General features: G+C 39.7%; 2 protein-coding genes across 4 annotated transcripts in view; both read right to left on the reverse strand.

The window, feature by feature from the left end:
• Positions 1–783: 783 nt before the first annotated feature.
• Positions 784–9,276, reverse strand: sp3a (sp3a transcription factor). 3 transcript variants are annotated; one of them, XM_049593250.1, is made up of 7 exons: positions 9,108–9,276; positions 8,606–8,703; positions 8,118–8,207; positions 5,193–6,444; positions 3,338–3,524; positions 3,053–3,249; positions 784–1,422 (listed from the first exon to the last, which is right to left on the reverse strand). In XM_049593250.1, exons 1-7 carry the CDS (start codon positions 9,112–9,114, stop codon positions 1,130–1,132), a joined length of 2,124 nt encoding a protein of 707 aa, XP_049449207.1. In that variant the 5' UTR covers positions 9,115–9,276; the 3' UTR covers positions 784–1,129. The 3 variants fall into 3 exon arrangements, with proteins under 3 accessions (XP_049449207.1, XP_049449206.1, XP_049449208.1); XM_049593249.1 differs by having other exon boundaries at positions 8,118–8,216; XM_049593251.1 differs by lacking the exon at positions 8,118–8,207.
• Positions 9,277–16,039: 6,763 nt separating this feature from the next.
• The window catches only part of LOC125899180 (obg-like ATPase 1), a 54,983-nt gene continuing 44,093 nt past the window's right edge, over positions 16,040–26,929 (reverse strand). The window contains exons 10-11 of the mRNA XM_049593254.1: positions 20,456–20,578; positions 16,040–16,943 (exon numbers count right to left, since the gene is read on the reverse strand). Coding sequence (XP_049449211.1) covers positions 16,842–16,943; positions 20,456–20,578 — 225 coding nt within the window. The 3' untranslated portion in view covers positions 16,040–16,841. The remainder of the gene's footprint in view (positions 16,944–20,455; positions 20,579–26,929) is intronic.

Genomic DNA, 26,929 nt, shown 5'->3' on the forward strand with positions numbered 1-26,929 from the left:
TCTGCAAAGCTGTTTCTATAACATGAACGGGGGGGTCGTCCTTCCCGAAAGAACGGTAGAATTCAAAAAGCATTGGTAACATGGTGACAGCTTAATTCACCTCAGCTTTTGGTCCATCATCAAATAACATTTCTTCACAACATCCCCACCATGGCCTGGGAAGCTACAGGGGTGATTTACTCTAATTATATCACACAGTCACAAGTCACCCTGAGTTTGAAGTCAAATTTGGCAATTACCTCCAAAAAGAAATGGCTTTTTCTTCTTCATATTACAATGCATGGTTTTTGAAGTCCTCCAAAAAGGTTTTTTTTCTTTTTACAAAAACACATTTAAAGTACATACAATGGAGCCATTTGAAATATTTTGGACTTTTAATATCACAAATGCATTGTCTATGTAAAGCCCAAATATAAATAGCTGTTCAGTCAAAATATTTAATAAGCAAATAATGTGTATCATATCAACAGTATACGTTCAAGAGGAATTACATTACAAAATTCTGATTGTTTTGATTTTCGCCTGCAGAATGTAGCAGGGGTGAGCAAAAACTGAAGGAAGGAGGGCAAACAGACGCATGTTATTAAAAAATAAAAGAAACATAATATGAGTAAATTTGCATGGACGTAAGCAGTAACATTACTTCAGCTGGATAAAATTAGCTCTGTTTGATTTAGTCTTTGCTCAAAGGATGGAACAAACTTTGTTTACCAAGGACATCAGAAGAATATACCATCCAAAAAAACAAAACAAAACAAAAAAAAAGGCGAGGAGAAAATTGCTCAACTTACCAATATTGTTTGTGAAAAACACATTAACCAAAAAAAAAAAAAAAGAAGAAGATTAAAAACAAAATGGCATTCTACATTTCCAACAACACAGTATTGTACAAAATAAGGCATTTCCTTGTGTGTTTACTGCAACGTCTTTTTCCACTTTATCTTCTTTTAGTCTCCACTACTAGCTTCCCCTCAGTAAAAACCGAGCATGGACATGGACTGACTATTTCTGTGTTAAAATATATATATATATATTTATAATTTTAGTTTTTCTTCAAAACTCGGATAAAAATGCAGGTAGGAGTATACAGTATGAGAGAGGTTGCAGAAGTTCATAAGTGGAGTGTAAATCACTCCATGACTTCGCTGGCCGCGACCGTGGTGACGAGCTGGAGAGGGATCTCTGCGTTGGCCAGGATGTCCTGGGCGTTGCTGGAACCCTGCTGGATGTTGGTGAGGATGAGGGTGGTCCCGCCTGCCGTGGTGATGATACTGTCTGAGGACCCCGCGGATTCCATCGAGGCCACCACAGCGCTGCCAGAGTTCACGCCTTTTTTGTTCTGATGAGTTTTAATGTGCTTCGCCAGGTGGTCGCTCCGCATGAAGCGCTTGGAACATTCGGGGCAGACAAACTTCTTCTCTCCTGCCAGACAGAAAATATAGTTTGAAAGATAAAGAGTTGGATGCTGAATACATTTGGTCAAACGTGGCATCTATCTGGAGGGTATATATCATAGGTGAGGGGATAAGTTGTAAGTTTTTAGAAAGTGGCAAACCAAGTTCAATTTGCTTGTTTCATGAATAAAATGAACGGCAGACATGTCACCAGCGTCTAAATTCTTTTTAAATACATATTTATTGTGTTTCAAGTTGCTCCACTCCAACCTGTCACTGATTAAACTGACATATAAATTAAAGACAAATTTATACTAAATGACTGACGACAATTATCACAATTATAAATCTATAATTATTGAATATCTAATTGCAAAGTTAACTGTGTGAACACTGACTCTTAAAGCTACAGTTTTAAAAAATATTTTTTGTGTCGTATTTCCGGTAACGTTTACTACATCCACACAGTGCTGCATGAGACGAAGGATCTGTGAAACAAATCATGTCCTTTCTCCTCCTCATACTGCTTCTAATGGCATTTACTAGAATCTACTGCAGCTAAACGAAAACAACCAATGAGAACTGAGGAGTCTCTAACGCAGCCATCAATCGTGTCAAATCACTGATCGTGAACTGTGGTCAAACTATAAAACTAGACAGCGCTGATCAAATATGAATCAGGATTCTGTTACTGCATTGTCTATTTCTCATCTCAAATGTTTTCAGAAACATATTTTAGTGTACTGTTAAATGTAACTGTAAAATGAGACTCAACTGTTTCCAACATGGCAGCTGGGTCACTAACGTTCTCATTTTACAGCTAAACTGTACACTAAATATGTTTCTGAAAACATTTGAGGCAAGAAATAGGCAATGCAGTAGCAGAATCTTGATTCACATTTGATCAGCGCTGCCTAGTTTGACAGTCTGACCATAGTTCCCCAACAGTAACTGACATAATTGACAGCTGCGTGGGAGGCTCCCCGGCTCTGACTGGTTGTTTTCATTTACATGCGGTGGATTCTAATGCCATTAGAAGCGCTGCGAGGAGGAGGAGGAGCAACATGTTTCTTTCACAAATATCTGTCTCATTTACTACTGACTTTACTACTCATTTATCTCCTTCAAAAGTCTATCCTGGCAGTTAATGTCATCACATGCTGTGTGTCATTATGCTGTGCTTGTATATTTGACTGGATTGCTCACAGGATACTACTTCCTGTGTTTCACCCCATGACAACAGATGGCAACTGCAGGGACATAATCTATGACATGAAAGAGATTAGGTGAGCTGATACAAGTGTTCAGATTGAAAGGAGAATCATAGGATGAAAATAAAACCAAAATCTACAGCTCTCTACTGGGATCTCTTGTAACATTTTTGTTACATAATCCGATGTCAACGGATCCTGCAAATTAGACTGCAGAACAAACCGTTTAAACCCCATTCTGAACTGGAAAATTACCACCAAGTCTGTGAAATCTGGGTATGTTTTTCACAATGGCCTTCAATCCTAACCTGACATTTTACATGTAAATCCAAAGGGGGACAAACGCTGTTATTTTTTACATGACTCACACTTTACAGGGCACAAATTAACACATTTTACTGATGTTTTCCTGATGTGCAAACACCGAGGGAGCAAAAAAAAGGGCACCTGTGTGTGTTCTCCTGTGTCTCTGCAGCTCGTCGCTGCGTGTGAACCTCTTCCCACAGAACATCCAGCTGCAAACAAAAGGTCGCTCCCCTGAATGCCAGCGCAGGTGTGCTCGCAGGTGCGATGTCTTTCCATATACTTTCCCACAGCCGGCAATGTGGCAGATGTGCTGCTTCTTCTTCCCCGTGCTGGATCCTCTGAGAAACACAGGTATGAGCAGTCAGAGTCCTGACTCGTTCATTTCCTATGCAGAGCTGTGCAGAGTATGAAGTCAGGCTTACTCACCTCCCACCTGACTCTTTACAGTTGGGGCAAGTACACGCCACTCTGCGCAGCCTCTTGCCCTCTTGACCCAGCTGATCCTCCTCATCCACCAGCCTGACACGGAGGTGGGACAGATCGCTTGTGTTCAGGGTGGAGTCGGTGCTCAGCTGCCAGTCCCCGGAGTCTGGCTCTTCTTTTATCCGAATGTCTGGAATTAATGTGTACATTAACATCAAGCTGTGTAAACTTATCAAAAAGCCTGCACAGTGAGAGCTGCTTTATTAGCGTGTGTGACTGACAACGTGGCAGCGAATTTCACAAGTAAAACTCCATTTTAAGCACAGTGATAAAATAATTAGTTGATTGACAGAAAATGTATCAATGACAATTTTGATAATTAATTAAACATACCCTGTGGACTTTTTAGCTCAAATGAGTGTCAGAAAATGGATGGAGGGACTTTGCAACAGTCAGAGACTTCATCACAATGTTTTGATCGCTATAATTACATAGAAATTCAACACAAAGGGGCTTTAAGAACACACACAATGTATCTTGGTGAGACACTGAATGTAAATGAAAACTCCAACTGTATAGATACATTATTAACCAAAAAATGCCAAACCTTTCCTACACAAAGCTTTTAAAATGTGAGGTTTCTTTGGATTTTCTCAGTTTCATGTAATAGTATAATTCATAGACTAAAATAGAGACCATTTCACAGCAGACATTTTGACTTGTCATAGAGGGAAAAGCACTGGTGTTACTTTTCTCTTAAAAGGTATACTACGCAGAAGTTGCTAGCTACTGTTTTTTGTACTTGGTGTCTCATCTCACGATATTTGCATTTTTTTAGCGCTATGCTGATGATTTTCCTCTTGAATGCCCGCAGCTTTTGGTCTAACACCTGCCTGCTTTGTTTTCGCGCGCAGTGCCCAGGAAAATCCCGCACACAGAAAATCAAATAAGCAAATCCAGGCAAAGGGCAGAGTCTCTGCAAATAAATACACCACCACACACTTCTAGAGGGTCATATGTGATAATTGAGAGGAATGTTTTTTTTTTTTTTTGGGGTGTCCCCTGCACAGTATAGCTTTAAGTGTCCCAATAAGCCATGACAGTGTGACAGCTACCCAGCATGCACATTACCAGGACTGTAAAACTAAAGCAGCAAAATGGAATGCAACCATCATTTATTTTGTGAATTACACCTCTGCTTTCCTTGTCATGACACTGCAAAATGCCTTCAGTGAAAAATAGCCTATTGACTAATTTAGTGGGTAAAAAAAAAAAAAAAAAAAAAAAAAAGATTAGTTAACAATAAAAAATATCATGAGTTAGTACAACATAAGGCCAGGCGATATGGAGAAAATCAATGACCACAACATTTTCGACCAAACAATATTGTGGGGTTGACTATCGGTGTTTTCACAATGAGATTTTTGATAAATAATTATCAGTAATATGAATATAATGACAAAGGCAAATGACAAAACAGTTTGAACAGTCTGGTAAGTTAAGAAAATTACATCAGTTTACTGTAATGCCAGGAAAAGCCAACACTTACGATATCCAAAATCTAGTCTCATATCATGATATCAATATAATATCGATACACTGCCCCGCCTTACTACATCAGTACAGATGACTTTACACAGACAGCACTTTGGATTGTCTGCTCTGAGCACCACAAACAAACGTGTATCACCTTTACTCTATTAGTGTAACAATGCAGTTATTAAGTACAAAATGGCATTTTAAAGTAATTTGCTGAAGATGGACCCTTTTAAAAATGTCAAAGAGGATTTAAAAATAAAAACAACAAAATAAAGATGAAGTATATGCGTACATTATTAATAAAACGAGGGAACAGTACCTCCAGGGTTGTCTGTGTCTCCTTCATGTTGGGCCATTGTGTTCACCGTCACTGTCTGCAGGTTGGGGATCTGTCCTGTGCTGATGCTGACCGGACTGGAACCCAGTGACAGGGTCTGGACTGGAGCCAGGGTTATCTGCTGGGGTGGTGTTGTGGGCAGTTGGAGGTTCTGCAGGTTCTGCACCCCCTGTACCTGAAAGGTCTGCCACTGTATCTGACCCGACGGCGTGACCGTCTGGGCTTGGATGATGAAGGTTCCCGGATTGATCAGCTGCACGTTCTGCAGGTTCTGCCCACCTGTCGCCACGGACTGCACCACCTGACCGTTTGTGGTCTGAATGGGTACCTGCTGCAGCTGTATGATGGGCTGAGCTGAGGACACCTGGACGCTCTGCTCCTGATTCTGCTGGATGAAGCCCTCCTGGAGACCAGAACTTGAGTCGGCTTGCTCTGTAGCCACTGATGACAATGAAGTGTCTTGTGTCAGCAGACCTGATTCGCTCACTGGAATGTGTAGCTGAGAGGAAGACGTTGGCACATATATCTCATGATTTGCATTTGAGTCATTTATGGGTAGTGTCTGTGAGAGGTGATTATCTGTCTTCGCCAGACTCTCTGAGCCATCTACGGGCTGACTCGTCATAATTAGCTGGCCATCAGCAGTGACCCCTGTTGCTATAGTCTGAGCACCAGAGAGGCCAAGGGAGTCCAAGTCCACACTGTTAATAGGAACAAAAGTAATGTTCCCAGGCAAACCCACAGGCACATTAGTAACAACCTGACCCTGGTTGTTGAAGGTGGAGCTGCCAAGAGAAACCCCCTGGAGCTGCTGGACATTACCAGTCTGTGATATGAGGTTCTGGTTGTTATTAAGGATGTTTGCAGCTGATGTTACACTGAGACTCTGGCTACCGTCAGGCAAGATTTGAATCTGCCCTGTGGCATCCTGAGTCAGAGTCGCTCCTTCCACGCCGGAAGTGGAGAAGCTCAGCTGTCCATCTGCTGTCTGAATCTGAGGAATTACTTGGTACTGAATGTTAGGCACTGAATTGGCAGAGGAGGCGTCCGTTCCCGACGTCACAAAGATTGGCTGACTCTGTAAGTTCTGGATAGGAAGAACATACTGCCCGTTGGATGTTAATATTCCTTGACTTTGGATCTGTATCATTCCAGATTCATCCTTTGCTGCTGTTGTGGGGGTTAACACCTCCCATTTATCAGTCCCAGTAAGCTGCACGGATGGATCTGAAGTCTGAGAAAAGAAATGTCTGACTTTAGAAAAATTATAGGCACCTGTACTTAATTATCTTAAGCTTGCAAAGCACAAAAGTCTACTTATAACTTGCTCTTTCAAATGTACAGGAAAATGATGTTCTAGACTTTGTACACAGCCCAATATTTCCAAGAAAAAAAAAACTGTCATAGCAGTTCACACAATCAGCGACAGGAACATGAGTGGGCAGAGGGCAAAATGAGCAAAATTCTTTGAGTTGATCAAAGTTGAGTGGGCAAGAAATGTAAGTTTTGTTTCATGTGTACATTCCTGTTCTTAGTAACACATAATCAATGGATCTGTTCCCACCTTAGCTGAAATATTATGAATCACGACAAATCTGAAGCTGTCTATGACAATGTCAGTAACCTGCCATCCTGCATCATCAGTGCTACACTGACCCATAAAGGAATTCATTTAATTCCTGCTATACCTAACTGTGCTTTAAGATTTATTTATAGTGCTCCATGTTCAGGCTGTCTTGATGCAGTTGTCCACAGCATTCTTGTCAGACAAAATTAACCTGAGCAAATACGCCAGAGTCCATGTCGACTGTATCAAACTTTGCTGTGCCAACACAGCCAGACAGAAACCTCACAGTGTTCTGCTTTGGGTTGCTATCACAGCTGTATTTAAATGTTATTGTAATCTAAACTTAAGTGCTTGCGCAGCTGATTTAAAGTGAAAACACTGCATTGGATTGGTAGATTAAATAAATTGAACTACAATACAGCACAATTTCTCTTAAAAAATGCCAGAAGAATATATGAAAGCGCACTTTCTTTCTTCCACCAGAGCCTGAATGTCATCCAAGCTCACACTGCAATCTTACTCTTCCAGAGTAAAATACAATTACGCAACAAGAACAACTATATGCGTCATTTCATTCACATTTTTTCATGATGACTAAAACTTATTACCAGTGAAATACTGTTTCATGGATTACAAATTTAGCAACTACAGTTTATTGGTAAAACTGTTGTATATCATAAAGTACATGTTAAAATAAGCATCCCAATAATGGTCTGAGGAACATCATGGGATAACAAGACCTTTAAAAATCATGATTCAGCTGGCTCTTTGTGCACCAACTAAAACATATAGCAGCGCAGTTACTGATAAACAATCTCATCAGTAAGCGCAAATGTAAAACCAAATGTAACTATATAAACAGTCACACTATATCTTGAGCTACAGCAAGTCACTTAAGAGCTTAATTTTCCCTGATGCACTTGTGGTTGATGCTGCTGTTTTATCAGAGCATACTGCAGATTAGGCTTCAAGCATAAGAATCAGCTGCCAGCTGCATAAACTACATGAAATCTATAAGGTCTATTTCCACTGTACTTCTGGTGATGACTGTATTTGCATTACATACGTTACATATAGGGGCGACAGGGTTGAGCTCCAGTGAATGTAGTCACATTAGTCAGAGGGATTTGGATGCCCTTCCTGAGACAGTTTCAGTATCTGAACTGCAACAGCTATAGCAATGAGATACCCTCCTGTTTCTATGCCAAAAAGCAGCAGCTATAATTCTATGAAAGCAAGTGCAAGCTTAGCTACACTCCCACCACCAATTTTGCTCAGCTGTGACTGAAGGCTTCACATCTGCTGCAGCTCTGTCGGATCTAGCAGAGGTGCTGACTTACCACACCAGCAGCAGCAGCACCTCTGTCCACCTCTGCCAACGGTGACCCAACCTTAGTGCAGGTGGTTGCTAGCAGGTCGAGGGGTGACGGCTGAGTGTCCTTCCCACAACGGGCAAATTTAAAAGGGAGAGAGTGGGTGGCCATTAGTCTGGGCCTTAGAGAGTATGACGTATTGCCAAAGAGCAAAGTCTGACGTGAGAAGGTTAAAGGACTGTCATGTCCTGTGTTGAGCCCCCCAGGCAGCACCTATGATAGCACCCAGGTAATGTGTAGGTTCCACTGGAGTTTCCAAGCCTGTCACTTCACTCCTGGCTAAAGAGGCGGGATCTGTAAGCTGCCTCAGAGGAAGTGTTGCCTGAGAGGTTCAATGAGGGTACATTACCCCCCTCCAAGTTTGAGATGTGAGAACTTCGGTGAGCACCACTCAGTTTCTGGGAACGCAGCATCGACATATAATGAGAATCATAATCCCGAGAGGGAAACCTTACCTGATTGCTCCTGTCTTGCTCCTGCTGCAGAAAGTCGCTCTGACTGCTGTCCACTTCCAAGGCAGCCATATCTTCTGGTTTCAACGGCTGTTCTGGTGCTGTGTAGCAAAAAGCAAATAGCTAAGAGTGTGAAACAGCCGATGCTAACGTTAGCTAAACAAGCCTGGTGCCCACACAACTAGAGGACTAGCTTATATTTCTAACGGCAGAATACTGGTTAGCAATAAAACCACAACCACGGCTACCAACTACACCAAACACCACGAAGAAAACGGCGACGTAACAATGGTTAATTAGAGGAGAGCTCAGTAGTAATGTGTCCTAAACAAGCTAACACAGCTAGCTAAGCTAACGAGCGCAGCGTTAGCTCCTGATGCTAGCTTAGCCGGCGCTGATTAGCAATATCACCAACAAGCATCCCTGCTAGCCTGCTAGCGAGCTAATTTAGCCAGAGGATGGCTGTTAGCTTACGTGGGTGAAGAATAAGGTAGATATTACATACCAGTCATTACGTGACTTGTCGTGAAACGGAGAGTCGCGATAGTCACAAGCCACCGGACATGATCAGCAAATTAAATTGATTGTATACGCGTAGAAATAGGTGATAACTGTCAGAATTTTTTTCTATTTTGATTGACGGGCGGTAGGTAACACAAAGGGTGGGGCCTCCAGTGTTGACTGGGAGTATTTGCGTCACAGACAGGAAATCCCGCCGTCCTTCATAAAGGTGATTGGTTGTTCGTTTTGCACGCGGCGTTATCATTTGTCAGGCGACACGTCAATCATCCTTTGTTGGAGTCTTTTCCTGTTTTTTTTTTAATGCATGTTCAGTTTTACAGTACTAGTGTTAATGGCAGTGAGGACTGTAGTAACATTGTTTACTGTCAGTTACATTGCTGTTATCAGTGAATTAAATCTCTTCAGATAGATAGCTGCTTGTGTAATGTAGGCCAGGGGTGTCAAACTCATTTTAGTTCATGAGCAACAGGAACTTGATCTCAACTGTGCTGGACCAGTTAAACCATTGTAGAATAACCTATTAATAACAACTCCCAATGTTTACCTTTCTTTTAGTGTAAAGACCTACAGCCTGAAAGCAGTCATGCTTTTACAAAACAGATGACCAGGCTGAGATTTCTTTAATTTAAACAATATGTCTGTTTTTCCACATTCAGCACGTCATGTAGTCACATGCATACACTTCCAGTCCTGTGTAGTAATGCATGCATCACCACACTAAACTAAAGAGAAAGCTATTGAAGAAGGAGGTGAAGCTGTCCACTGCCTTACCCACCGCTTAGTCTAAAAATGAAACGTTTTGGCAGTGCCTTCGCAACCTTGTTGCCTTGTTTTGAGATAGAGGTCGGACACATCTGCTGACTCCTCATTTTTTGCACAGTGTTCAGTATCTTTAAATATGATCACAATGAGTCTATTCATTATTTTGTCACAGAGCCATATTGTGGTCAGGGGGCAAAAGCCTTTGAAGCAGCATTTTACATTCACTAGCTACTTGCTCTTTAACTTGCTACTGAAACCTGGCGACTCTTAGGATTCACAGGTGCTTCAATGTACATAGTCATTCACTGGGCCAGATTGGACCCTGTAGTGGGCCAGTTCTTGCCCACAGGCCGTATGTTTAACCCTCGTAACATAATGCAAAATAGCAATCAGAGGCTACATAGATATAAGATATCAGAATCAGAATCAGAATGAGAGATACTTTATTGATCCCTGGGGGGAAATTGTTGGCATTACAGGTGTTCCTTCCAAGAGTAGAAAGATATATCGTATAGTGCAAAAAATATAACCTATACTATAGTAACCTATCAAATATACACAGATACAGTGGCAAAAAAAGATAATAAACATAAACAGAATATATACAGTAAAGGTAAAGGTATGCACTTTGCTTTTTGAACAATAATATGCTGATATTATACAGACTTGTTATTATACATATGTACTGTAATAGGCTATAAGCTGAGAATATAGACAGTTGTGCAATTACACTGCTTGGAACAATACATGGGATTCATCTTCTGTATTTAACTCATTCTAAGGCGTAATTACTGGTCAAGCAAATGTCCTTTTGCCAGGAGGTCAACCCACCTCTGGCATCATCAATTAAAAGAAAACCTGAGCCCATTTCTTTATGCATCGCAGTCATTTATGCAACATATTGCAACTCATATACATCTTTTAAAGACATGTTTGAAAGTATTGCAATATTGCTTCAAACGGTCCCAGGTCCCAGGTCCCCTAATGATGGATTGAAGTATTTCCTTTTTTATGTGTGTGTCAGGTGCTGTGACTGAGCATTAAAACGCAACACAAGATAGCTGATAAATTGTTTCAGCTGCTTGGCGACACCTGACATCATCCTCCACCTCATTTTGTCATATGGATTGTCTATGTTGTAATCTTATTATATTGGTCTATTACATACACACAGCACCTTTTACACATCCATCCTGGGAGACAGATCCTTCTTCAGTTGCTCTTCCTGAGGTTTCTTCCATTTTTCTCCACATTAAAGGGTTTTTTCGGGAAGTGGGTGTCGTATGCTGTACAGATTGTAAAGCCCCCTGAGGCAAATTGTGATTTGTGATACTGGGATGTATAAATAAAAAGACATGACTCCCCATGTTGATTCCGATGGTCAGGGATCCAAGACTAGTGCTCTCTTTTTCCACAACTTAAAAATCTGTATACCTCACTACATAGTGCTTATTATAATGATTTGAAAATATGTAGTGTATCATAAAGCATTGGATCGCTGTGGCTTTAAAAACTGGGTTGTGGCCTGCTGTGTCTGAATGAATGTAACTCATGGAGAAAACACTGAAATTTACAATGACACTGACAAAGAAACAGTATGTAATTATGTTACATCAAGTCATAGATGGCAGATTAGATCAGTGTATCCATATTTTTAAGTAAACACAACAGATTTACTCTATTTAAGGCACTGCTACACAAAATTCAGACTCTACAATGAATCAGAATGATGTCATTTATCATGGCAGCTTTGCTCTCTCTCTGAAAACTAATAGTGCCACTTTCTTACCTGTGAATAAGAAGGTGATCAGCAATTGAGTTTTAAGATGCATGTTTATTATAGGACAGAAAGGAACACAATCGAGACACAATCCGAGTTTGTATTTGACCAGGTTTCTTCCCCTCCATCTGATTGTGCTCAGTACAACATTGTGAAAGTGCATTGAAATGAGAGCCTGCATGCTATTGTACCTGCTCTGCGCCTGCGATGCTATCAGGACCCCACTTCTGAGTATTATTTGTGGTGTGTCAGTTCCTCACAGTGCGCGACCGCAGTGAGGCTATTTCTCTCAACCTTCAATTCAAACTTGGCCCATTACAGCCAGACTACAAAAGCACTTTCCGTGCACTCAGGAGCTCACGGCAGTGAATGGTGGATATTTCCAATCACTCTGCTGTCAATCCAAGTGTCAGGTAAACACAGGCCAATGGAAACAGCTTTAGAAAAACCTTGCAGCTGTGTCTGTCTTACTCCAGGAGTCCTTGGAAACGTATCAACAATTTCTACAAAGACCTCCAAGTTAAAGGGAAAAGTCAAATATCCTAAAAGCAGCTCAGATGCAACACCCCGGTGGACGCAGTGGCCTACGCGAGACATGTAACTGCCATGGTGTTTGTCTTCAGATCTGTGAGTGTTGTCTTCAGCTCCAGCTGCAAACAAAGGAAATGAGGCTGTATTGACAGACCTCGTGTTCACCTCATGAGAGGAATCTGTGAAGTCTGGAGCAATTACCCAGTGGGAGTTTCTGCACATCTATAAGGAATCAGTGTGATAGATATAACTCTAAATAGCAGCATCAATGACCTCACTGCACAGACCCAGCTTTCCTTAAGTACCGTTGTGGGAAAATGCAATAATATATTATTTTTAACAAATCTTCTCAGCATAAATTGATCAGAAACAGTAATCAAAACTTTATTTTCCTGACGCCTCCTCTTCCGGGAGCAGACGTTGTTGTTGTTGTGGCACCATGCAGCAAAGTGAAGGATAAGAGGAGTAACAGAGTCCACAATGGCTCTGGGTATTTCGTATTAACATATTGACAGTTGTTTTCATGAAGGCCAGTCCATGAGAGAGTGACCCCACGGAGAGAAACTGCCCTGCTGGAGGCACCTCGTGGGACACTGTAAATGGGACCCGTGAGAGAGAATTGAAACTGGTGCAGCACGGAGGAGTGTGGACAGAATATCAAATGTGTGTTATAGACTGTAACTCTGAAGCACCTGAGACTGAAACAATCCGACTGTTCTTTGTCTGAGGAGCTGAGAATTTAACCGTTATAGGGTTGCATGAAATGTTTTCTGACACTTATTTTTTATTGTTTTGATGTACATATATTTGCATAAACAACAATTAGGCCACAAACCTACACTATGGAAATGTAGAAGGCTGATAAATGTATAAACAGGGGTTGAGGTCTGGTTAATAGTGTGTATTACCGGTGATGCAAGTTTTATGGCAGCACAAAGAAGCATGATACACATTGCTTTATGTACAGATGAGGATTTTGTGTGTCTGCTGAGAGGCTGATTTACACTCAGTTGCCACTTTATTAGGTACACATGTACAATCCAATGCAATCTAATGCAACCGTTTTGCCAGAAAGTCAGGGGCGTAAAAATAGACAGTCCAGACAGTGCAGTTGCACTGGGGCCTGTGAGATGGGGGGGCCCATAGAAAGAATGGGCCCTCCAACAATGCGTTGAGTGCATGGGCCATTATGGGTGATTGCCAACTTTGAAATTTGCCTGTGTTCAAAGAAGTCTGTATGCCCTTGAAAAAGGTAAACTCATCTTCATCATGCGTTCTTTTTTGTAAAATAGTCAGTAGCATATGTAAACAAATTATTTATATATAAAGTATTAAAATTGTGTGCACTGGGGCCCGTCGCAACGATCTTATACCACTGCAGAAAGTCATACCTATAATGTTCAACAATTTAATTACTTTATAAAATACAGAGATAAAGGCGATCTTCTACAGGAGAAGAACTAAGAGCAGGATATTTATAAGAAAATAAAGTAGTGGTAAATCCCAGAGGAGGAAAACTTTGACTATGATTTTTTTATTCTTTCTTTGTAAGAGGTACCAGTGATCTACACTTTTATATATGTCATGTGTTGTACACTGATTTTGGAGAGGGAACAAATGGGGGTGGGGAGTGTGGTACCTAAGTTGTGTTGGTTTATGTTTATGTAAGTCTGTCTGTAATAACATTTGGATATTAAAAAAGCAAAGCAAAAAAAAAATTAGCTCTGTGTCTTAGCATTAAGGTCTTAATTGGGGATGTTATTGTACCAGACTGCATTATATTCAAATGTGTTTCTAATATTCCGCCCCGATTTTGTGTGCAAAATTAAAGACTTAACTTGCTGCAAATTGCTATAATAGCACAGATAAACATTAAAAGTAATTTTCAATAATGTAGATGCAACCCAAAACTATATTTGTCAGTCTAAGTATATGATTTAAACACTTCTTCCTGAGACTCCACTGAGCTGTTTGTGCTGATCTTTTCCCTCAACATCATACTGACTATGTTTACTCACTCTGGCAGAGAGCAATAAGTCAAAGCTCCAGGATGTATCACAAAACACAGAAGACAGGAAATTGTTGCATCAACTCTCATAACTAAACATGAAGTGCTACTTTATTCAAATCCTGATTTCATAGTGATTTCATGCCTGTGTACAGTATGTAGTCCATGTGTCAGACAGAGGAGTCGCACAATAGCAATAATTACAACATGGCAACACTTTTATTGTCGTCCAAAATAGAGATAATTTCCTCTCTGTAATGATATGATACAATGCCTTTACAATAACCATTGAGTTTCCCAACACAGTCCCTTGTGCATTGTAACTGCCCTGAAAAATGGCACAGTTATTTATATGTTTATTTGTTATAACTCACACATTCCTTTTATAAAATTCTTCAAAGGTCTTTAGTGTGCATGTGATTTACAACAGCAGGCCGCGGTCTGTCTTCTTGGGTGTGTGTGTGTGTGTTTGAAAGCGAGCTTTCCACTCTGTGTCCTTCTTGGTTTGATGCCACTGTGGTTTGCCTCGGGGCAGAGTGGCACCGCCTGATTGATGGTGCTGACAGAACATTTGTACCAACAGAGAATTTGTCACATTTCTGGACTTGGTTTTTTTTGAGGCTGTACCAAGTAGACTGCTTTAACAGTCTGTCTACGTCACCTCATGAATACTTGCATACAGATTACCTGGTGCTTATGTTTGCATTAATGCTTTAAGATGTGCTTCATGGGACATAAAAGACACCCAATGAGTTTATAATTATTGTCTCTCCTGGGACAGCTAAATTCTTAGTATCCAACCCAGAATCATCCCGTTGGGGACCTTCTTACAGAACAACTTTACACTGGTGTTTTGTTCCTATACAACATCTGCATGATTCTAAATAGCTTTATTACTCGCTCTGAGATTTATTGTCGCTTTATGAAAAACAAAATACTCCACGACCCAGACCACTGGGAACAACTCGTCAATCCCAAGTCTCAAAACTACAGCAGATGAATAATCTTCTATGTGAGGTTTAGGTTGGCCAACACCACCACCACCCCGAGAGGAATGCAAAAACAGTTTTGTCTCAAGCCCCTATTGTGCTCTCCAGAGGATCTGTATGGTTTCACTTAGAAAACAGTGAGCCAAAACCAGCCTGTTGTTGTACAGAAGACAGTATATGAGAGCTGTAAGTGTTGGTAGCAGCAACTTTGTTGGTCTGCTGCATGAAATATCTCTAAGTGATTAAAATCAGTGGTTAATGCTAAAGCCACTGAGCTTAATGTCATTTTATACACATGTTGTCATCCGTCTTTCGTTCCATCTAACCACAATAAACACTATCCTATATTTTGCCACTGATCTCAAACCTTAAAGACTATAATCCACCTTATTTCCATGACAAACACTGTGCTTTGTAGTGCTAGCACAGGCTCGGCTCCTTTCCAAAACTTGGATATGCAATACTATCTCTGTAAAATGACCATTTTTATTCAATCTTTTTGTTCCCATCAAAAGGCCATTTTGTTCTCTGCAGTCTTAATGGTTACAAGATATTCACCAAAGCACTGCTGATCTACAGCTCTTTGTTCGGACTCCCACGGAGAATACAATCTTACTCTGGAGCGCTGCGGCTGCAGCCATACAATTCCATCAGCATAAACGCTTCACAAACACTTACACACAAAGTATAGGGGCGAGAAAAACACTACTTCAGACAACAGGAATCATTTTCTGGCTGTGGATTGTGTCAACCTCTATTTTCATACTACACAGAATATCATAAAAAAATGGACTTTTTTTGTGAAAATATGGTTTGAATGAATATTTCTTTTATTTATTGGTAGGTGTGTATTTGCCTTTATTGTTCAGACAGGAGAGAGAAACTGTAAACATAACAAAGACGCTATTTTTGTCAATATTTGAGGATTGTAGCAGGCCACTGTAGGGACGTTGAAAGAGACAACACTTATTCATCAGTCACAAATGAAATTATAAATGAAAGGTTAACTCAATCACTTTACAAATAATCATTTAAACTGACCAGCTCTTTTGGCCGAAACACCTGCATCCTGCATGTGCCCTTCTAAAATCAGCATCACTTAACAGATTTAATTATAATTGTCCCCTCTCTGCTACAGTCAATGTCAGCTGTGTCTTTTAATTCTCTAATCAGTGGTCGGCAGGACCGCTATCACCATCCCCATGCAGCTTCCCACTCAATACAGACATCCCAAAACACACACAGACTGGTTTTGTCAAATGTTTTATTGAGTGTAGACATCTGGGCTACTGTAAAACATGCATTATCTGCAGAAGGGGGAGAAGAGCAGGTGGCATTGTCCCCGCTGTCAGCTGTGTCAGTGCTGGCACCCGTGATGGAGATTAATGAGGTATCTGGAGAGTAATATGCTCCTTCAAATGCTGCTACAATTTGGAGTGGGGGCCGATCCTGATCTTAAATAGCAAAGCTGTCAGAGTTTACTGAACCTGTGCTTTGGATCAGAGGGAGGATTTGATCCTACAGAAAGTGAGAGTGTGGCAGTGGGTATCAGGCCAACAAAAAAAAAAAAAAAAAAAAAAAAAAAGGGGGGGGGGGGGGGCACTAACAAGCACAGTCAGTTATGTAAACAAACAGATTGTTCTTGTGTCACTTTTTCTTTGGTGCGTTTGGTGCATTAAACTTGAAAAAGATGATGTCTCCATCTTCAACGACATAGTTTCTTCCTTGCTGTCTGTATTTTCCTGCAGCCTGTAGGATGATGGAGAAAATATGAATTAACATTTAAAAGTAAATTGTATGATACTTAGTCAAATGGCCTATATAGAGCACATATTAATGCTTTACTTTGCAAGGGCTTAGGTTTCGTTTCAACATTGGGGTGGACACATTTGAAACAAGAGGGTTGGGCTGTCCTTCACCAGAAAATTTTGAGCATCAAACACTTAAATTCCTGCATTCTCCTTAATTTCATGCATCAATTTGTGCCTTTATGAATCAATTTATGGTGTGAATGTCTTTAATTTTGTCAAAATAAAAGTCTGCTGCTACTTTCATGTTTTAATTAGGGGGTGGGGGGTGCACATGTTCTAAATGTTGAGAGCGAAATCTACAGCTATGGTACACTGTTAATAATAATAGAAAATAATAGTTCGGGATTAGTATCCAATCTATTTTATCGCCTACAATAACTTAACTCCAATTGCAAATGTCATGTTCTCTCTCTTTCCCTCTCTTGCTCACACACACACACACACACACACACACACACACACAAGCTCACACACATACACACACTTGCATCCATGTTTTGTTCAAGGGGTGCCTGAATTCCCACTGAGTGAATAATCCTCTCTTCTGCCCATTTCAGTTTCATGTGCACAAGCGCAAAATGTTAATAAGTCTTTGATTACAGCCCTATCAAACTTCTCAAGGAAACAAAATAAGTTCTAACATTTCTTTTGTATACAGTAAGTGTTTGTTCTCCTTCCCGGCAAACTCAAAAATAATTGACTTGAAGTGCTAATACGGACAGGTTTATGCATTCTGGTTCTGCACAGCGAACAATTAATTAGAAGAATCAATGTCCCTTTAAAGGCTCAGGAGACCATTTAATCCAAGCTCAATACCACCAGAAACACTGGATGGAGAGGGAGACAGGAAAAAAAAATCAATGGCTATTTGTGATTCCTGAGTATGTATTAAACCAGACACGTCTAACTGGTTCATTTGCACTTGAAAGCAGCCATCTGGAGCAGCAAGCTTGGCTTAAGCAGATATGATTACTAATAATGTGATATCCCCGTACACTGGCCCTATTCAGACAGCCTATTCCCACAACTGGCATTAAATAGTGCAGACTTTAATGCCACAGTCAGAAACGCTCCATGTTCTTATGAGGCCCAAAAAGGGATTAGTAAGAGAGCATGCAGTAAGGACCTGACACTCAGATCTCAACCCCGGATAATAATGGCGGGGCTCCCCAGAGACCCACGCGTTTCACCCTCTGTTTGCAGCTTATGATGGGTGTGGACAATACACTGCCGCTGCATTAAATTCTAAATACTTATTAAAAAAAGGGGGCTTGAATAGTAAAGAGATTTAAATGTTTTCATAGTGCTTCATTTCCACACTGGTCCCCGCAGGTCCCTGTGTGTCACCATAATTACATTAGCTGAGTGTGTAAGTGGGCACATGGAGTTGATGGTGGTGATAGTGAGATTGTAACAGCATGGCTTACAGCTGCTGCTCACAAATGTCACACATAGCAAGGTTTAAGTCACTTCTGATTTAATTAACTTGGAATTCAATTTTTTTTAAAATGTGCAGAAATTAAACAATAAAAAAGAGCATCTTTGATATGAAAGGCATCCTACAGCGTTGATTAACAGATTATTAACTCTATACCTTCAATTACTAAATTACAGTTTGCCAATATGAAACTAAATTAATTCCAAACTTAAAAAAAAAACATCTGCAGTAGGCAGTGTTTGGGAGGAGTGAACTACATGTAATTAAACTTGTAATTTAACTACATTTTGTGGTAGTTTGCTGGTAGTTCAACTAAATTCATTTGCACAGTAATTCAAGTACTTACATTACTTTTTCCTCATTTTTTTTGTACAGGTAACCTCTGAAACCACAAACAATTTTAGGCCATAAAAAGGGACGATTTTTTTGCTGCTTCTCTACTATAATCGAAGCCCTTTGACCACAATTTGACCACAATCTGTGGTATTAATTATTGCTATTTATTAACAAATATCAGAAAGGTTTTTGCATGCTGTTTTAGAAGTTACCCGGCTGACTGAGTAATCCTGCATGGTGCAACACCCCCACCTGGACTATCGTGTCTGAATGCAGGAGTCTGACTGATGGACGTTGCATACAAATAAATAAAGAATAAAATAAATAAGTAAATAAATATTTAATTATTTATTTATTTAGATGATTTATATATAACTTGTGAACAAGTGGGTACTTTTTTGCAATAAATGAATTTAAGTGGCATTTTTTTTGTATTATATTTTTATATTTATTATAATTTCATATCACATATTATGGAAGTGTATTGCTGCCATACCAAAAAATAAAATAAAATAAAATTCTTATGTTATAACAAGAACTTTTATTGTAATAACAATATACTGTTTATCTTGTTGTAAGGTGAAATAATTTCTTATTACAATATTGTTAGGAAATGTTTCACATTATTATGTGAAATAATTTATTGTTATAATAATTGCACACTGTCATAACAACAAATTATTTAATGTTAAATGTGAAATGTATGACAAAATATAATACAAAAAAGTCACATGCCAGCAAAAAAATTACACTTAATTGAGTTCATTGCAAAAAGTTGTCCCCAAGTCATACATAGATTATTTCACTTTATAACAAGATAAATAGCATATTGTTATAACAACAAAAGTATTATTATAAAATGAAAGTATCCGGTTAAAACATGAAAAACATCTTGTTATAACAAGAACCTCCTCATGTTATTACCTGACACTAATTTGTTTTTTTTAAGCAGCTTTAGTTAACCAATCTCCCACACCTAACCCCGGGGTAGCTTTGCTGTCTTCCACCTATGCTTTCAAAATAGCTTCCCATACACTGGCAACAGGGAACAAAAGCATTTTACAAAATTTTGTAAGTACCTGCTGTAGTTGGTGCCTGCTTATTGTCTTCACAAATTCACCATGAAATCAGTTATTACATCCGACACACACACGAACAACCCCCACCCCAGTTAAAAGGTCAAAAACAAACACTGGCCATCATAAAAATAAGACATGCAAGTCACATTTCTGCACTACCCAGCCATGAAACAGTCCTTATTTGAGGAATTTCACACTTTATTTAACTTGCCGCTTTATATCACTGTCACATGCCTACAGTGGCTTGGGGATTTGGCAACAGAGAGCTCTAAGCTAACAGCGCACTCTATAGATCTGATAAATGCCTGGTGAGGTGACGGAGTGCTACCTCCGAGCGACTGTGCTGAGCCGCGAGCGAGAGCTGCCATCAGCCAGTTAAGACACATTGTGATAAAGATATGCACAGCTGGAGCAGAATGGCAGTGTTTAGAGCCAGAATCAGTTGGCTTGTCAGGAGTGGTGCTGGAGTGTGTGCAGTAATTTCTTCCCCTGAGTAAAGGTGAAGAGCAGTTTGCAGTAGGTAGCTGTGTGGTGACTGTCAGCTCCACTGATCACAGGAGACTTCCCCTCATCTCCTCTGGCACCCTGACTGCTCACCTTGACAGCGCTCTCACTGCCTTCCTCTTTAAAATCCTGGAATTTCATTACTTCCGCCATAATGAAGCCCTTCTCAAAGTCTGTGTGGATCTTCCCCGCAGCCTGTGGAGCCTTAGTTCCTTTCTGTCACGAGGAAGGAAAAGAGAGGACAAATGAATTGTTTTGGAGAAGATGGATTACAGCATGCGAGCGACATGGTGTTTGATAGGGTGATAGCGTTGTGAGCATCACTCGGGGGTGTTTTCAGTCGGGGGTATTCTTGCCTCAGTCCTGATTTCTGGATAGCTTTCCACTCGGCTGTGCCCTGCTAGGGCAGCCTGTACACCGATAAGGACCCAGCACTGCTATCAATGCCTTCTGATTCCCATTCCGTGGTGGTATTGATTTCTGTCCAAGCAATCTCGCCTCATTGTGGGTCGCTGCTCAGCTCTCTGGTCATGACAGCAAGAAGACCCAGTGTTGCAGTGAGAGGCCAGGGTGGTATAGGCCTCACTGCATTGGCCCTTACTATTCTGACACACCAGAGTTTATAATTCATTTCAAACCTTCAGTTATATCATACCGTGGTGGGTGCAGGGCTGCTGGAGTATGTGAGGCTGTTTTAATGTATGTAACTCAGCCCTGTCTCATAGAAATTATGTTTCAAGACAACTAATCTGAAACAGAAAATACATTTTTAAAAAACACATGGGTGGATTGTGAAAAAAGGGGCCCCTGGGCACAATATGCGAAGGGCCCCACCACCTCTACAACACAGGAGCAAGACACGAAGACGTTGTGCTGGTTTTGCATCTAATTGTAGTCGTTATGCATTTTTTTGTGGTTTTGTGTCTCTTTGTAGTTGTTTGGTGTCTTATCGAGGTAGTTTTGTGTCTCTTTGAGGTAGCTTGGTGTCTTTCTGGGGTATTTTTTGTAGGTTTTTGTTAGGTCTGTGGCTTTTTGTAGTAATTTTGTGTCTTATTGAGGTAGTTTTGTGTCTCTTTGAGGTATTTTTTTGTCTCCTTGAGGGAGTTTTGTGTCTCTTTGATGTGTGTTTATATCTTATTGAGGATATTTTGTCTTTTTTGGTAATTTTCTGTCTACTTGTGGTTATTCCTTGTCTCTTAGAGGTTGTTCTGTGTCTCTTTGAGGTAGTTTGGTGTCTTTCTGGGTTATTTTTTTGTAGATTTATGTTAGTTTTGTGTCTTTTTGTAGTAATTTTGTGTCTTATGGAGGTAGTTGTGTGTCTCTCTAAGGTCATTTTCATACTTTTTGTTAGTTTTGTGTCTTTTGGTTGTAATTTTGTGTCTTTTTGAGATAATTTTGTGTCCTTGAGGGAGTTTTGTGTCTCTTTGAGGTGTGTTTGTATCTTATTGAGGGTATTTTGTCTTTTTTGGTAATTTTCTGTCTCCTCGTGGTTATTTCACATCTCTTAGAGGTTGTTTTGTGTCTTTTTGAAGTTATTTATGTCTCCTTGAGGTAATTTTGCGTCTTACTGAGTTAATTTTGTCTCTTTGAGATAATTTTGTGTCTTATTGAGGTAACTTTGGGTATCCTTGAGGTAGCTCTTGTGTCTCACTGAGGTAATTTTGGGTATCTTTGAGGTAGTTCTTGTGTCTCATTGAGGTAGGTTTGTATCTTATTGAGGTTATTTTGTCTTTTTTGGTCATTTATTGTCTCCTTGTGTGTATTTTGTGACTCTGTGGTTGTTTTATGTCTTTTTGTAGTTTTTGTTCTCTAAGATAACTTTGCATCACCCTGGGGTAATTCTGTCTTTTTGAGGTATTTTTGCATCTTATTGCTATAATTTTGCATCCTCCTAAGGTATATTTTTTACTTATATAGTCGTTTTGTGTCTCTTCATTTTGCCCGTTTTTGTAGTTATGTTGTGTCTTTTTGCAGTTTCTTTGCAACTCTTTGTGTTTTTTTCATGCCTCTTTATAGGAATTTTGAGTCTCACCCTGGTCAGCATTTGTTAATTTGAGTGACATTTTGCTCCAGGCTTACCGGGCACAGGCCTCTTCAATAATCCATCCATGGGCGAAATGTAATGCCAAGCAATTTAAGTTTTGTATAACATAATAAGAATATGCTGCAAATTCATGTATCTCAAAAGTCTCAAAAATGTTGATACTGAACATATGAGCAAAATGTTAGCTAACAACACGTGTCTGTTATCAGCAAATGTGCAGGGACAACATATTTCAGCTGTTTCCCCCCCAGACAGCATTCATTTTTATATTACACATTAACATTTAACAACTAAGACAAGAGTCTATGTTATTACATTTTTTAAAATGATATATTAACTGACATCACACTTCTTACCTTACTTAAACTAAAGTGCTTTTGCTGCCTAAAGTTGTGGTGTCAAGATCCTGTATTTTCTTACCTGATAAACATGTTGTCTGTGAACATAATCCAGGCAGTGATTTCGTTGTCACAACAATATAATTAAAAAAGCAGTTTAGTAACATACAATGCTAATCTCTAGGAACAGGGTTGCTTTAAATTGACTTTGAATATTTTACCTTCAGAACAATGCCACATTTAAAATGTCCCCTAATGTTATTCCAGATAGCAATTTACAAAACACAAAATAACAATTTAATAGCTTTCTAAATTCGTTGTACTTTGAATCCTCTTTAAAACTCCAAGACACAACTGGTGACTGATAAAATGTGCAATTTATATGCGCTGAAATAATGCAGGGCGTAAATGACAAATGACCCAAATAAGTGACGTGGCTGCTGTGTATCATTATGACTCCTGCCTGTCGACCTGCTCGCTCTCTCTCTGCTCTGCAGCTCTGTGCTCAGGAACTGTTGAGCAGTTTTAATTATGTATATAATCAGGTTGGGGTCAACATATTTCATGCCAAAAGAATGATGCGTATTTAATGACTCTAATACATTACCATCTCTTTGCAATCTCATTGACGGAGTGCTTGTGAGTTTAACTACCATTAATCAGCATCAAGGTTTGTCTATCTGGAGAAAAATAGATTAAGGGAGGGATTTTTTTCATACGGAGCATTACAAGAGATCCACATTGTCCTAGTTAAGAGCTATGCAGAGCAGGCTGATAGATAATGGTCACCTCGAGGCTGCCTAATAAAGCATGTTAAAGGACTTAGGAACACGACATTACTGAGTGTAGTTTTTACAATGCAAGATGTATTGGCTTAATATAGTTACTCACTGATGCTTACCTGACTAAATGCCCCTCACACACAATCAAGGCTGCCTGTAATCAGTTATGTCGACGAGGACAAGCGTGTTTTCGAGGATGCCTTTGAAGTGTTTCAGGACTTTTTTTGTAAATAGCGAGGACATCAGTCATGCTAAGACGAGTATGCGCCTGAACCTGATGATGTCATCTGACTAAAATGTAATGTGTCCTGTCTAAAAAAACAAAACAAAATGGAAGTGAGCTCACCTCTCCCTCTGGCCTGCACACAGTCTGAGAGGCCATCATGAAAATATTTACTCACAGTTCCTGTTTACAGACTTGTGCGGACCAGTGGCAGAATGTTTTCATAAGTATGGCCAGATGGGCTGCTGAAAATCTTGGGGTGGTACATCAAAACCAAAAACTGTAAATGAATTTCAGGAATTCTATTATGCTGTTGAGGTTTATAGACTAGTTTAGGGGTGTCAGAATACACCAGTATTGACAATAACTATGGTATTTAAAAATGAAATATTGATTTTATGTTAATAATACACATAATGATGACACTATCATGTAAATAATCCAGCATCTCTTAAATCATTTGCGTTTCTTTAAGTTCTTGTTTTGTCTCCCTCCCCCAACACCATCTGGCTCCCCATAAACATCCCTGAAGTGTAACTGACCCTTCACTAAGTCCCTCCTCTCAAACGCAGACTGGCCAATCATAGCGTGAGTCAGCCAGCTCCGACAAGGGTTTGTACAATAATGATTACAGACATTGTCTCCACCTCTCTACACTTGTATGATATGTGTAATTCATTTGCCCAAAAGGAGATAAACACCAAAGAAGTTAAAGACAAATTTGACTGATAGCATTTCTAAAATTCTTTAAAGATATGGTGATAATACCATTATTGTCAACTCTTTTGGCCACAATATTCTGACCTGTTCTCACTCCGAAGTCGTTGAAATCCAGTGCTTGGACATTGACTTGTGGCGTCAGACTTGGACGGAAAAAGCCGTCCTTTAATGTCGGCATGATACGCGGCCGGGCGCCATTATAGTCTAACAGAGACTAGAAGAAAGGTAAGGCAGCAAAAGTCTGAGTAGGAGGGTTGGGAAGGGTGGTGGAGCGAGAGCTAAACCCTGTTCTTTTTACCTAAACCTAATCATGTGCTTTTGTTGCCTAAACCCAACCATGTCCGTTAGTTGTTGGAGGAAAAGTTGTTGCATTTATTTTGAAAGAGACTCTATGTAAATGTTACATTTCCTGTAAAAAAATGAAGCGTAACGAGAACGAAGACAATACATGTAACAGGCAGAACTTGACTCCGCATCCCAGAACGCCAATAACCAACGCACCCAGGGTACCTTTCACGTTGTATCCGTTGATATGCGACGAGGTTGGAGTGAGAATGTGTCGGATAATCTTACAACAAAAACACTGTGCTAGCACTAGGCTAGTTAAAAATGTTACGAAATCGCATACTGATATACTTCGGTGTCTTATTTCTTATTTTACAGTTAATGTTACTAATATGATGTGCGTAGACTAATACCAGTACAGTTAACGTTATGAGTTCCACAACAATCCTGTTTTAATGTGTTATATGTGTGTACACGTGAAACGCTTTATTGTTTGTCCAATAAGCTCACTGTCCTTTTCCTGAAAAGATAAAGATACAGCTTTAATTTGAAGGAGTGAATTGATTGTTAGGGACAAAACATTCACTGAGAACAAGCCTCAAGTTTAAAAACACCACACAGAGGCCTCCAATGATTTTTCATTATTTTTGCAGGAGGTGGAGGAGCAGCGATTGTGTCAGTATGGCTGTGGCCCCCCCTGACCACCCCTTGTGGCGCCACTGGTGTTGACATGTTTCACATCATTTACAACAATACAAATGAGCCTATTTGAAGGTGGCTGTTCCTTACATACAGGTTTTATATTCACGTGAAGTCCAGCACTAAAATAATCGTCTGATCCAGTTGGTGGCAAAAGAATACGAACAATTATTGTAGTTGTTCATTTGCTGCATTGAAATAAAATCTGCATTTCTGATCAAAATGTGAATATTTGTCTAAAGTAGCAGCATGGGGCGTCCTGTTGGCAGGCGATCTGAGGCTCATACTGTATAACAGCGATGTCCTGTGTTCATATCTGACCAGGGGGGTTTGTTGCATGTATCCCCCGCCTCTCTGTCGCTTTCTAAACTTCCTGTTTCTCTTCTTGTGAACAAAGTAATAAAAGCAACACCCTGAAATAATCCTTAAAAAAAGAAAACACAGTATGGGTTACTGGGTTTGTATTTTCTTACATTTTGCAACATAAAACCAAAACACCAAATGCTGTGATGAGTTCTTGTATCATCAGAGCATATTGTGACCCTAAACTTCAAACAGTTAGGGATCATTTAAGGGCACATCTGGCGACATAGAGAATCTGTAATTCACATCTTCACCTTCTAACAAAACAAGACTGGTTGCTGGTTAAGCTGTCTTTGTAGTTTACAACATGTCAATGGGATTTATGGGAAAAACATTTTGACTTGTGCTTCTTTTTTTTGTGGTAAATCAATGAAACTATAGATGGTGTTGAGACTCAAGGTTCTGCAGCTCGTGTCGACCTGCTGCGTTCACCTCAGAGGTGGAGCTCCTTTATCCATCAATATATATTGGGCTTCAGGAAAATGAAATGAAATTATCTGGCATGTTTGTTTTAGAGGTGAATTGTTAACAGTTTTTGGCTGCGGACAAGATCATTTCCTGGACACACTGTCACTCCTAATGCTATTTATCATAGTGAATAATCACAAGCTAAACTAGAGTAGAGAAAGGCCATGAAAAGAACATCATGTTTGTAGATGTGCTTAACATTTTTAGATAATTATAGGTGTATCTTTTACCTATTTTATACGTTTAAAACTTGTTTAGTGGACATTTATTATTGAGTGTTAATTATTTGGTATTAAATATAAATCATATGCACATTCTCATTTTGTCACATGGACTAGAACACTATGATTCATACACCTGTAGATATTTCACACCTGGATGCTTCTTCTAAAAAGTTTACCTTTTGCAGAGAACAACATGAAAACAGAATGAGACCTTAAAAAGATCTATATGCTGTTTTTAAACATCTCAAAAAAATACTGTGTCCTGTTAAAGATCTGTGATACCACAACTCATGTATGTGCTGTGAGTGCTGTTAATAAGTAATGTCAATTTAAGAGCATTTTAAACTCTGCAATAATCAAATTTTTCTGTCATTATTCGCAGCAGCCTATTCAACAAAGATAGTGGACAGACACAACCTGG

Source organism: Epinephelus fuscoguttatus, linkage group LG13 (assembly GCF_011397635.1).
Source record: "Epinephelus fuscoguttatus linkage group LG13, E.fuscoguttatus.final_Chr_v1".
Taxonomy (NCBI): Eukaryota; Metazoa; Chordata; class Actinopteri; order Perciformes; family Serranidae; genus Epinephelus; species Epinephelus fuscoguttatus.